The sequence below is a fragment of the Xenopus tropicalis genome, chromosome 5 (genome assembly GCF_000004195.4).
Source record: "Xenopus tropicalis strain Nigerian chromosome 5, UCB_Xtro_10.0, whole genome shotgun sequence".
Classification (NCBI taxonomy): domain Eukaryota; kingdom Metazoa; phylum Chordata; class Amphibia; order Anura; family Pipidae; genus Xenopus; species Xenopus tropicalis.
Genome location: NC_030681.2, coordinates 23588781 through 23601290, shown reverse-complemented (window position 1 = coordinate 23601290; position 12510 = coordinate 23588781). Strand labels below are relative to the sequence as shown.

The 12510-nt window shown below is 41.6% G+C and overlaps 1 protein-coding gene across 1 annotated transcript; it reads right to left on the bottom strand.

Moving 5' to 3' along the window:
- Window positions 1-2715: 2715 nt before the first annotated feature.
- chac2 (ChaC, cation transport regulator homolog 2) lies at window positions 2716-12462 on the bottom strand. Its single transcript, NM_001017137.2, has 3 exons — window positions 12152-12462; window positions 6240-6275; window positions 2716-3497 (listed from the first exon to the last, which is right to left on the bottom strand). The coding sequence occupies exons 1-3, from the start codon at window positions 12284-12286 to the stop codon at window positions 3114-3116; spliced, it is 555 nt and encodes a 184-aa protein (NP_001017137.1). The 5' UTR covers window positions 12287-12462; the 3' UTR covers window positions 2716-3113.
- Window positions 12463-12510: the final 48 nt, after the last annotated feature.

Genomic DNA, 12510 nt, shown 5'->3' with positions numbered 1-12510 from the left:
ATTAATCACCCACGGTTAAATCTCTGCTACAGCAGGCAGCTAATCTCCCCAAAATGCCTTTCCACCAACAATAAAGTGAATTACCTGTGTGGAAAGGCATACATGTTGCTTTGTTTTCCTGAGGTTGTGTGAAGTTTCCTCCTGCAGGCAAACCTCCTGCTCCAACCTGGCCCAAGGAAAGTCTCCCATAGGGCTCAATGGCACTCTGCAGCTCCAACCCGGCCCAAGGAAAGTCTCCCATAGGGCTCAATGGCACTCTGCAGCTCCAACCCGGCCCAAGGAAAGTCTCCCATAGGGCTCAATGGCACTCTGCAGCTCCAACCCGGCCCAAGGAAAGTCTCCCATAGGGCTCAATGGCACTCTGCAGCTCCAACCCGGCCCAAGGAAAGTCTCCCATAGGGCTCAATGGCACTCTGCAGCTCCAACCTGGCCCAAGGAAAGTCTCCCATAGGGCTCAATGGTACTCTGCAGCTCCAACCCGGCCCAAGGAAAGTCTCCCATAGGACTCAATGGCACTCTGCAGCTCCAACCTGGCCCAAGGAAAGTCTCCCATAGGGCTCAATGGCACTCTGCAGCTCCAACCCAGCCCAAGGAAAGTCTCCCATAGGGCTCAATGGCACTCTGCAGCTCCAACCCGGCCCAAGGAATGTCTCCCATAGGGCTCAATGGCACTCTGCAGCTCCAACCCGGCCCAAGGGAAGCCTCCCATAGGGCTCAATGGCACTCTGCAGCTCCAAGCCGGCCCAAGGAAAGTCTCCCATAGGGCTCAATGGCACTCTGCAGCTCCAACCTGGCCCAAGGAAAGTCTCCCATAGGGCTCAATGGCACTCTGCAGCTCCAACCCGGCCCAAGGGAAGTCTCCCATAGGGCTCAATGGCACTCTGCAGCTCCAACCTGGCCCAAGGAAAGTCTCCCATAGGGCTCAATGGCACTCTGCAGCTCCAACCCGGCCCAAGGGAAGTCTCCCATAGGGCTCAATGGCACTCTGCAGCTCCAACCTGGCCCAAGGAAAGTCTCCCATAGGGCTCAATGGCACTCTGCAGCTCCAACCCGGCCCAAGGAAAGTCTCCCATAGGGCTCAATGGCACTCTGCAGCTCCAACCCGGCCCAAGGAAAGTCTCCCATAGGGCTCAATGGCACTCTGCAGCTCCAACCTGGCCCAAGGAAAGTCTCCCATAGGGCTCAATGGCACTCTGCAGCTCCAACCCGGCCCAAGGAAAGTCTCCCATAGGGCTCAATGGCACTCTGCAGCTCCAACCTGGCCCAAGGAAAGTCTCCCATAGGGCTCAATGGCACTCTGCAGCTCCAACCTGGCCCAAGGAAAGTCTCCCATAGGGCTCAATGGCACTCTGCAGCTCCAACCCGGCCCAAGGAAAGTCTCCCATAGGGCTCAATGGCACTCTGCAGCTCCAACCTGGCCCAAGGAAAGTCTCCCATAGGGCTCAATGGCACTCTGCAGCTCCAACCCGGCCCAAGGAAAGTCTCCCATAGGGCTCAATGGCACTCTGCAGCTCCAACCTGGCCCAAGGAAAGTCACGATACCAAAGCTTGAATGAATCCAAAACTTTCGTATTCGGCGTGACAATACGATTTTGTCGCACAAATTGTTTCACAAATTGTTGCAAAGTATCAAAAAGTCACGCAAATTAGCGAAAATGTCGCCGAAAACAAGCAAAAGTTGTAAACTTTAGAAAAAATACACATTTTTTGTATTCAGACCTGTTGTACTTTAATGAATGTGCCCCATGAAGTAATATTCTGAGATATGTCTTCATTTTCTATTATTTGTAGTTTTTTCATTATTTCAATTTTTGTTCAGCAGCTCTGCAGTTTGGAGTTTTAGCAGCTATCAGGTTGCTAAGGCCCAAGTTACCTTAGCAACCTGGGATTAATTTGAACAAGAATAGGAGAGGAATTAAGAGGAAAAATATGTAATAAAAAGTAACAATAACAATTAAAATGTAGCCTCACAGAGCAACAGTTTCTTGGCTGCTGGAGTCAGTGACCCCAATTTGAAAGCTGCAAAGGTAGGAGAAGGTGGCAAATAATTCTAAAACTATAAATTATAAATAATTAAGACCAACTGAAAGGATAGTTAGAAATGGCCATTTTAGAACATCCTAAAAGTTAACTTACAGTAAAAAGGAAATGGTAAGTTCTGCTCTTTCAGAAGTTAGAATATGAGTGAAGTACTGCAGGTCAAGCATAATGGTCTCCACTGCTGCTTTGTCAATAAGTCAGTAGCTGTGCAACACCCACATGGAATATACATCATTACTGATATTGGGGGAACATTCTGCACCATATACTGTCGCAGTTCAGAAGAAAAGGCAAACATTTGGGTTGCATTTTTGGTGGGTAATATGTGGATATAGGGTAATATTGTTGTAGTTCTTTTAGCAGTCTCTCCGAAAGCCGCAGGAACAACAGAAGCAGTGACGCTATATTTATATAGGCTCCTCAAGTGAGCAGAGGTGAAAAAAATTAAAACAAATACAGCCAATAAAAGTTTTAAGGGCTTATAATGTCAGTGAAATAAGAAGGCCTTTCACAAGATCCATTTGGTAGAAACACCCATCTACTGAGATTGCTCAGAACGGGAAGCCCCTTAAGCCCCAAGACGCTATCATACATTTACCGTAACAAGTATTCTACCCAGCCTATTATTTATAACAATGATTTGAATGGTTTACACACACACACAAAAACAAAATGTGTTGTATAAAATATTTAATTCCTAATCATTTTACATATTAAGGTAATATGCATGGGCTAGACTTTGGGATTATCTATTAGTGAACCAAAAGCACTATTGTAATTCACTATACTGATATAAAATATCACCTTTTCCCCTTTAGAAACAAATATATTGCTAACCATTATACCAATAAATATCTACACTCAAAAAAATACAGTACTTTTTAAAAACAGATTTAATGTGGTTGATAGATTCATGTTGTGAAAAGCATTTATCGTTACAGTTAAAATGAGAAGGGGCTTTGTCACATCCTATGCAGCATAAATAAAATGTGGACATATTACTGAACCGTGCAAGTGGTTAGACTTGAGGAAAGCTTTGGACATTGGATAAAGCAATCATTGACCCCGTAATATTATATACAATTTAGGTTTCGGTGTGCTTCCAAAAGCTGCCTAACTAGCCTCTCTAGAGAAAACAAATGCTCGTCTGCATCTTCGGGAACAAGATTTCTCAGGGAATTAGCTAGTTCAAATAGGTATTCTGTGTTTCTTCCACTGGGCCCAACAGCGTTCAAGATCTGTTCTGCAATGTCTTCTAAGGGTGCAGGGCCGAGGTAATCGGGGTTGTCACATGTTCCAATATACAGCAGCACATTAAATGGTTTGATTGAAGGGTCTTTTGGATAAAAGACACCAGTACTAGTCCTGTAGCCTCCTTTCTCTCTGAAGTCAAGGTAAGCTTTAACTTCTTCCTCTTTACCCTCAGGCAATCTGTACGCAACACCCCATACACAGCCCTAGTAAGAGAGAAAAAAATATATGCTATTATAATGATATAGTTATAGCTTCTTAGAAATAACAAAAAACAATACTTTTTGTCAACCTTCCCCCCAGAACAAGGAGGCTGCATTGTATAAATAGTTCCTTCATGTATAAACTATAATCTGTGGAAGAAGTAATTTATTTTCGGAGAGAAGAAATGGGAAAGGAAGCCAAGACTAAATTATTCCTTTTCACAAATCCAAGTACAGGTATGGGACCTGTTTTCCAGAATGCTCTGGACCTGGGGTTTTACAGATAAGGGATCTTTCCGTAATTTGGATCTCCCTAACTTAAGTCTGCTAAAAATTATTTAAATACCGAATAAACCCAATAGGCTTGTTTTGCCCCCAGTAAGGATTAATTATATCTTAGTTGGGATCAAGTACAAGGTACTGTTTTATTATTACAGAGAAAAGGGAATCATTTAACCATTAAATAAATCCAATAGGGCTGTTCTGCCCCCAATAAGGGGTAATTATATCTTAGTTGGGATCAAGTACAAGGTACTGTTTTATTATTACAGAGAAAAGGGAATCATTTAACCATTAAATAAACCCAATAGGCTTGTTCTGCCCCCAATAGGGGGTAATTATATCTTAGTTGGGATCAAGTACAGGTACTGTTTTATTATTACAGAGAAAAGGGAATCATTTAACCATTAAATAAACCCAATAGGACTGTTCTGCCCCCAATAAGGGGTAATTATATCTTAGTTGGGATCAAGTACAGGTACTGTTTTATTATTACAGAGAAAAAGGAAATCAGTTTTAAAAATTAGAATTATCTGTTTATAATGGAGTCTATGGGAGGTGACCTTTCTGTAATTCTGAACTTTCTGGATAACAGGTTTCCGGATAAGGGATTTTATACCTGTACAAGATTTGATTGGGAGGGCACTCGTATAAAAAAAAAAAAAATACCCCACTGATAGGTACTGCTTCATAACAACAAAACTACCCTTCCCCTAACAAATATTACAAACAATTGACACACACCTCCAATGATAAAGTACAGGGGAATTAAAAACAAACTATGGGGGACTATAGAAGGATGGAGAAACTCACAGCTTTATTAAAAATAGTAATATGAACAAATTTAAGAACACATAGCACATTTGGCTACCCATCTTTCCCCCTTCCTTTCCCTCTTTTCTGTGCTTATTTTTCCCTATAGTTTTAGTTAAATGAAAATTATATTGAGAGTATACAAAATATTGTAATTGCAGAGTACAAATGAAATAAAAGAAGAAGCTGAATATAGATAATAGTGTGAAGGGACTGCATTCATATAAATTATAAAAAAAAACAGCTTGGCTTTCAGGCGCTCCCTCCTGCAGTAACAATTGAGGCTTAATAGTGACAAAACAAGTACACAGAAACCATGAAGCCAGCATAATGGTGTGATATGTGCAGCAGTCAATTGTAGAGCAGGCTTACCAGAAAATGTCAGAAGCACCAATGGAAAAATAACAAATAACCCCGACTGCCAGGTCATTTATTTATTACAGAAAAGGGAACTATGTTGCTTTTAGTGTCCATACTCTTGCATAGGTATTGAGATACCAAAGGCTCAGATATAGTTAATAATCAATAAGTTCACTAATCCTCTGACGTAGGGCTCAGAATTAAATTACCAGGCTGGGCACTGAGATAATACATTTTAAATGCTGTATAAACTAGCTGAAAGGTGTGTTTCTTAAACTGTAAGTCGGGACCAATCTGTCCCCAAAATCTTACACTGTGATTTTCTTGATGTAATCGCAGTGTGCCTACTGCACTTGCATCCAATTCACCAAAATGGGTGCAACCGTGCATGCACTTCTTTGTAAATTGGCTGCAATTGCTCCAAATATTTTCTAGGTCTGCCTGGCACTATTTTCAGGGTTCAGGCCAGGATTTAAGCAGCTGGCACCCCGTGGCCTGCACTACAAGTTGCCCCCAGTCCTTTCCTTATAGTGTGAAACATGCACCCTGATCCACAGGGTATTTTTTTTGTTGGCTCCGGAGTACTTGGGATTGGCACACAGGAGATTTAAAGAGCTATCAAATCTTGTGTTCGATTCTTTAGGTGCTAGTGTGCTGCATATATTTACACAGGGCACTAAGGGAACCCTGCTGCTGGCCAGCGGGTGGCAGTAATTATAAGGTTCCTCTGTGTCACTAGGCTCAGCAGCACCTGATTCAGAACAGAAGATAAGAAGGATTGAGCGGCACTGAGCGCAACCATAGGGAAGTAGGAAGAGCACATTTTTTAAGGGGACCTGTCAGCATAAGAAATAATTTCAAATCCTTTTCTATCATCTTAATTAAGCAAAATAAACTTTACTTACTATATAAATTATTTTTGGAATTTACAGTCACAGCCAGCAGGCCGGCGCCATTTAGTTATTAAGAAAAGCTTTGTATTACCCCGATATCTTATGCATTTGCCATGTAAGAGATATCTAGGAAGTGCTGAATGGAAAGTTAAAGTGATTGTAATTAAAATCTAAGCTGCCAATCATATATTGCCTGCCCTGCCTCTATCCTTTATTTTATGTATAATGGTCCCTGCCTAATCAATATTGGAGAATGCTGGAATACCATAGGGAAAGTGGGTTAGAGGTTGCAGTACAGGACAACACCCGGTATGCACGTCCTGTTTGTAAAATGGGAACTGTGGAGAGGTCTAGAAATATTACAGAGACATATATATTAAAATAAATATAAATAAATTACCTCTGGATCTTCAACAAGAGTGACAACTCTTCCAGGCTACAAAGAAAAATAAGGTAAATGTTATTTATGTGTATAATAACCAAGAACTAGCAATTAGAATACACACAAGCCAGTTTCTCAGCTGATGATAGCTGTGGTGGAAGGCTGAGTGTGTAAGAGTGCATGTAGTATTAACGTGTATTTATAAAGCGCCAACATATTCTGTAGTGCTGTACAATAGATGGGTGTAGGATCCTGCAATCTAAATGGAGAAGAGGCATAAGAAATGTGGGGATGTGAAAAAAAACAGAAGTCAAAAAGGTAAGAGATATGGCATATGTTGCAAGGCATGGGGCAAAACCCAATTCAGTGGTGACACATTTGGCCAGTCAGGTACTGACGTCAACATTTTGTTTAAAGGGGAACTAAAGCTTAACAAAAAAGTAAGGTAGATAGAAGCTACATTATGTTTTGGCCTTCTGTACCAGCCCATGGAAAACAGAGCCCTTAAGCAGGGAAGACCTGAGCCTCTAAATATGCCTCCAGTAGCCCCCCCCTTCTTCTTTTCTGCTGATTCACTGCACTCTGTGCTGCTGTCAGTTATTGCTTAGAGGCCCCCTGTGCACAACTTTGAAGGCCTGGATCATTACTGTTATAGAGATTCTGCAACTTAAAGGACATGTAAACCCCACACACAAAAATGAGTGAACAGCCTCTTTGAAATGTTTCAATACCTGCCACACTGGTTGTCTAGAAGTTAATAGTAAGGCTGCAGCATCCCCTTAATCACTTAGATTTCCTTCTCCTCCTGTAACCCACTCAGCCCCCTCCCTCGGGAACTTGCTTTGACTTCTGGCTTGTGGGCATGCTCAGTTGTTCTAAGATCAAATTGCTAAACACGCCCCCCAGTCTAGCAGCCAGTGAAGAGATAGTATTGCTGGCTCCCATAGAAACTCAGCTCTAGCTGTCAGCTTCAATTTTTTTCTCCTAACTTTCTCTCCTGAGCTCAGCTCAAACAAAGTAGAACTTATATCAAAGACAGTTCTGCCTGTGTGAGCCTGTATTCTTGATGAAATGTATGCTGAATAAGGGTCTGTGTGTGTGTGTATGCTGCTTGCAGATTTAAATGTATCTGATTATGTATCATAAGAAAAATGGCCACCAGATGAAAGCTGCTATTTGCTTTAGGAAAATGTGATGGTGCTGGCAAGCGAGGGGATATATACAGTAAAAATGATGCCATTTGGGTGGGGGAGACGTGCCCAACTGATATACATTGTAGGCTTTACATATCCTTTAAGGCTAGTGCAGTAAGTTCAGTATATAAAATATGGCATTTCTACACACATTTATACTTAGGGATTAGTTCTCCTAACACAGACACAAAAATGGCTTGCCATTGTATTCTAGCCCACAATACAATCTGCAAGAGTAGAGGCTGCATTCAAGCAATAACCAACAAGGAGCTTTGTTGCCTTGCTCTTTCTTGGCAACAAAGTGCACAAAAAATACCTTTCTGTAACATGTCTATATATTTTTGTGAAATTACACAAAATCGCCACATTTAAAGTGATTTTAAATAAGGGGATTCCAATAGCAACAAATAGCAAGGTAATTCCAGGCACTTTGTTGCCTCAGAGAAAACAATGAGACCTATTTCTATCTGGCTACAGGTTGCAGCTATTTTCTCCCAGTGGGATATATGCCATGCAGTCTTTTAATCTAGGTGTGAGTCAAACAGGATCCAAAATGATTCAGCACAAAGAGCTAAAGGTGTGCAATGCAACAGCTATAGTCTGACATGTTGCACTCACATTCAGGGTGTTGTTTAACCATGTCTCCAAATGGCAGATTTTGTTCCTTGTACTCCCTATTTTCAAAATCTGAAGCATTCTGTACTGAAACCATTACCAGCACCTGCAGCACCCCTTTTCCTTGTCTTACAAAATAATGTATTAAGCATAATGCATTAATAATGATCTCTCTTTATATATATATATATATATATATATACACACATACATACATACATAGGGATCATTTAATTAATCGGGCAACTATGTCCTTACCGCTTGCTATAGGTCACGGGATGAGTACAGGGCAGCTTTATGGCCTGCAATAGAGCAGGATGGGAACCCTACATGCCTGCCCTACCAGCCCCTCATGAATACAGTTCTGCCAAGCACAGGCTGTGCTGCTGTATTCATGAGGCAGAAGCCATTTTGGGCACATATAAAAGGTGTTTTGTATTTTGCACCTTCTTTAATTTGTATGAGAGGCTTGGGGGTAGTTTTATCAAAGTATAAAATTAAGGTTCACTACAAAAAAACGTACCCACTTTCTATTCATTCCTATGGGAATGCTATGGTGAATGCTAACTTTCACCCACTGGTAAATAAGTTTCTAAAAATTCTATAGGCATGAACAGAAAGTTGGATAGTTTTTCTGGTGAGCTCTTATTTTATGCTTAAATTTGCCACATAATGCCTTCAATTTACAAATCAATTGTTTCTTAATAAAGCTGCTTCAGGTACACTCACATCACTTAATCCTTGGATGATGATGGGATGAAGTGAACCTAGCAAAGGGCTACCAGAACTTTCAATCATTATCAATCCAAAAGCACAATAAACATGGCTTAAGCCACCATCAGACTGGGGTGTGCGGGGCTGCAACCTCAAGGGCCCCACTCCCACATAAATCTGTATTTTCAATCTATGGCTTTGCCCTCTGTATGGACAAATTATGTAAGGAAAATAAAATATACCCTGAATGAAAACCAGGCTTTAATATGTACTATTAGTTCCTGGATAAAGTTGTAACCCCTGAAAAAAATAAAGGAATGAAAATCAGCCTTATGTTTTACTATTCCTGTCTGCAGGGCTTTATTTCTTGCATTACTGCCTCGTGTCTGTACAGATCAGGTTAATGGGGGGGGGGGGGGGGGGGGACTGTTCAAACTCTGTGACCTGTGCCGATGAGAGTGCAGCTGCTGACTCATTCTAACAAGGGACAGATATGGAACTACCCTATCTACAGCTTAAAATGGGAACAAGCATGCTAAAATGCAAGTCATATTCATTTGCAGAACAGAGGCTAATGGGATGTTTATATATATATATATATACACACATTCATAGGTGCGAGGAATATTAAGCAAACTAACACCAAGCTGAAAGGGTAAGTCAAAGTTAAATACAGAGTTTACAGAACACTGCAGGCATGCATGTTAATACACATTTTGTCCAGGATGAAATATCTGTCATTTACACTGCTTCATTTGGAGGGGAATGTACATTATAACATTATAACTGTATACTAAAGGACAGGATAATACATTCTCTTCACTAAGACTAATATTAGAGGTGGCGGTTACTCTGTGGCTCTGTCACTAAGAAGATTTAATGGTACAGGTATGGGATCTGTTATCCGGAAACCCATTGTACAGAAAGTTCCGAATTACGGAAGGCCATCTCCCCTAGATTCCGTTATAAGCAAATAATTCTAATTTTTAAAAATGATTTCCTTTTTCTCTGTAATAATAAAACAGTACACTGTACTTGATCCCAACTAAGATATAATTAATCCTTATTGGGGGCAGAACAGCCCTATTGGGTTTATTTAATGGTTAAATGATTCCTTTTTCTCGGTAATAATAAAACAGAACATTGTACTTGATTCCAACTAAGATATAATTAATCATTACTTAAGTTATGGAGATCCACATTATGGAAAGATACCTTATCCAGAAAACCCCAGGTCCGGAGCATTCTATATAATAGGTCCCATACCTGTACATTTGCTTTTCATGCACACATACATTTTCAGGCCAGAAAGGTATAGAAAAGGCCAGTTCTGACATTTGGTATTTTAACACACAGTCTATGGGGTAAAGTTGCCCGCTACTCTTCCTAATGACATCTACAAATACAGGCACATATCAGGCTGGACTGCCTGATATTCCAAATAGGCCCTGTACACAGATACCCAAACAGTCCCCCACATGTCCAATAAATAGTGACTGTCTGTGGCAACTTACAGCAGCCCCTCTGGCATTTGCCAGAATCCAGAGTAAGTGAATGCTAAAACATACTGTTACTGAAAATATGCTGCAATATTTCATATATTTACAAACACATCATTGTCTGGGCAGGATATATTCCTAGAAAGCAATATTCCGTGGCACAAATATAAGCGAGTCCAAGGATCCCATGAAAAACAGTGCTCAAAAGCGTATCTGAGAAACTACATTCAGTGTTATAGATAATGCTTATATAATACCGCTACATTGCTGGCCCTTTGGTTGGCAGTTTGTGCAGTGCTGGCTCAGCTCAACTGTGGCACTGGCATCTGATGCTTTATTTCTGTCTCATACAATTATTGAACTATACTCTATGCCAGTCCTTCTAATCAGACAAATCACTTTCCTTCATTTACCCATTGCATAGCAGCTAGACTACTGATCAGGGGCAAATCACCATACAGATGGAGCTCAAGGGCAGAGCTAGTCTAAAAAGCATCCAAAGCTGACATAAAGTGAGTATGGAATGTCATCAACTGCAAATTGGTGATGCATTATTTAAGGATAAAAAAAAAAAAGTAATCATATTACAATTGCTTTGTAACCTTTATGTATTACAGGTATAGGATCCTTTATCCGGAAAACAATTATACAGAAAGCTCCAAATTATGAGAAGGCCATCTCCCATAGACTGCATTTTAATCAAATAATTCTAATTTTTCAAAATGATTTCCTTTTTCCCTGTAATAATTAAACAGTACCTTGTACTTGGTCCTAGTAATGTTTCCAATGATTTAATGGTTTAATGATATATATACATATACCACTCAGAGGCAAAATAACTGAAATAAATAAAAGCCATAATGTTTGTCTTTAACGTGACCCATTCCCAAAATATTTGCAGAGATGTGTTGTATAGTGTATAAATATATATAGTGACACCATAGCAGTGGGCAGTAACCCAGAGCAACCAATCACATGGTTCAATGAAAAAAAAGTTGACAGCATGCCAGGGTTGCTGCAACCACTCCAACTAAAGCGCCCATTGGCCAACATCAGCACTCCAACTAAAGCGCCCATTGGCCAACATCAGCACTCCAACTAAAGCGCCCATTGGCCAACATCAGCACTCCAACTAAAGCGCCCATTGGCCAACATCAGCACTCCAACTAAAGCGCCCATTGGCCAACATCAGCACTCCAACTAAAGCGCCCATTGGCCAACATCAGCACTCCAACTAAAGCGCCCATTGGCCAACATCACACTCCAACTAAAGCGCCCATTGGCCAACATCACACTCCAACTAAAGCGCCCATTGGCCAACATCACACTCCAACTAAAGCGCCCATTGGCCAACATCAGCACTCCAACTAAAGCACCCATTAGCCAACATCACACTCCAACTAAAGCGCCCACAGCCCAACATCAGCACTCCAACTAAAGTGCCCATTGGCCAACATCACACTCCAACTAAAGTGCCCATTGGCCAACATCACACTCCAACTAAAGTGCCCATTGCCCAACATCAGCACTCCAACTAAAGTGCCCATTGGCCAACATCACACTCCAACTAAAGCGCCCATTGGCCAACATCACACTCCAACTAAAGCGCCCATTGGCCAACATCACACTCCAACTAAAGCGCCCATTGGCCAACATCAGCACTCCAACTAAAGCGCCCATTGGCCAACATCAGCACTCCAACTAAAGCGCCCATTGGCCAACATCAGCACTCCAACTAAAGCGCCCATTGGCCAACACCATCACTATAATTGAAGTATGTACACAGCCCAGCTTCAGGCCTGTTCCACTGTGGGAATCAGCTGACCTACAGATTGTATTCAATGTGAATGAAATACAGCAGCTCTAGTACCATGTGAAGCTGCGGGACGGGTCACTGTAGAGAGCTTACCTTGCCTGGGACCCCTCGGTGGTCAGTACTTCCCTGCCAGAACCTCCTGCTATAGCAGGTAATATAGCCCACAAGCTTTTCCACATAAGGGAAGTCCACCTTCCAGATCAGCGACCCGTAACCGAAGACCCACATGGCTCCGGCGCTCGTCCCTGGAAGGCAGCCAGCTCCCCGGGTAGATTATTTGCTTGCCGGTACTGAGCAGAAAGAGCAGGATCTCCCATCTGTTCTGTCAATAATCCCCGCCCATTACACGTTCTGTCCAATAGCAGCTAAGAGCAGAGCATGATGGGCGTGTGAGCTAATATTGGCTACGGCCTGTCTTTTTTTTAAACAAACTTTATTGCAAGTTATATGAA

Coding starts and splice junctions, on each gene's coding strand:
- chac2 (NM_001017137.2), bottom strand. CDS start 12,286: ATGTGGGTCTTCGGTTACGGGTCGCTGATCTGGAAGGTGGACTTCCCT. Junction 6,276..12,151: donor ACCGAGGGGTCCCAGGCAAG/GTAAGCTCTCTA, acceptor TTTTCTTTGTAG/CCTGGAAGAGTTGTCACTCT. Junction 3,498..6,239: donor CTCTTGTTGAAGATCCAGAG/GTAATTTATTTA, acceptor CTCTCTTACTAG/GGCTGTGTATGGGGTGTTGC.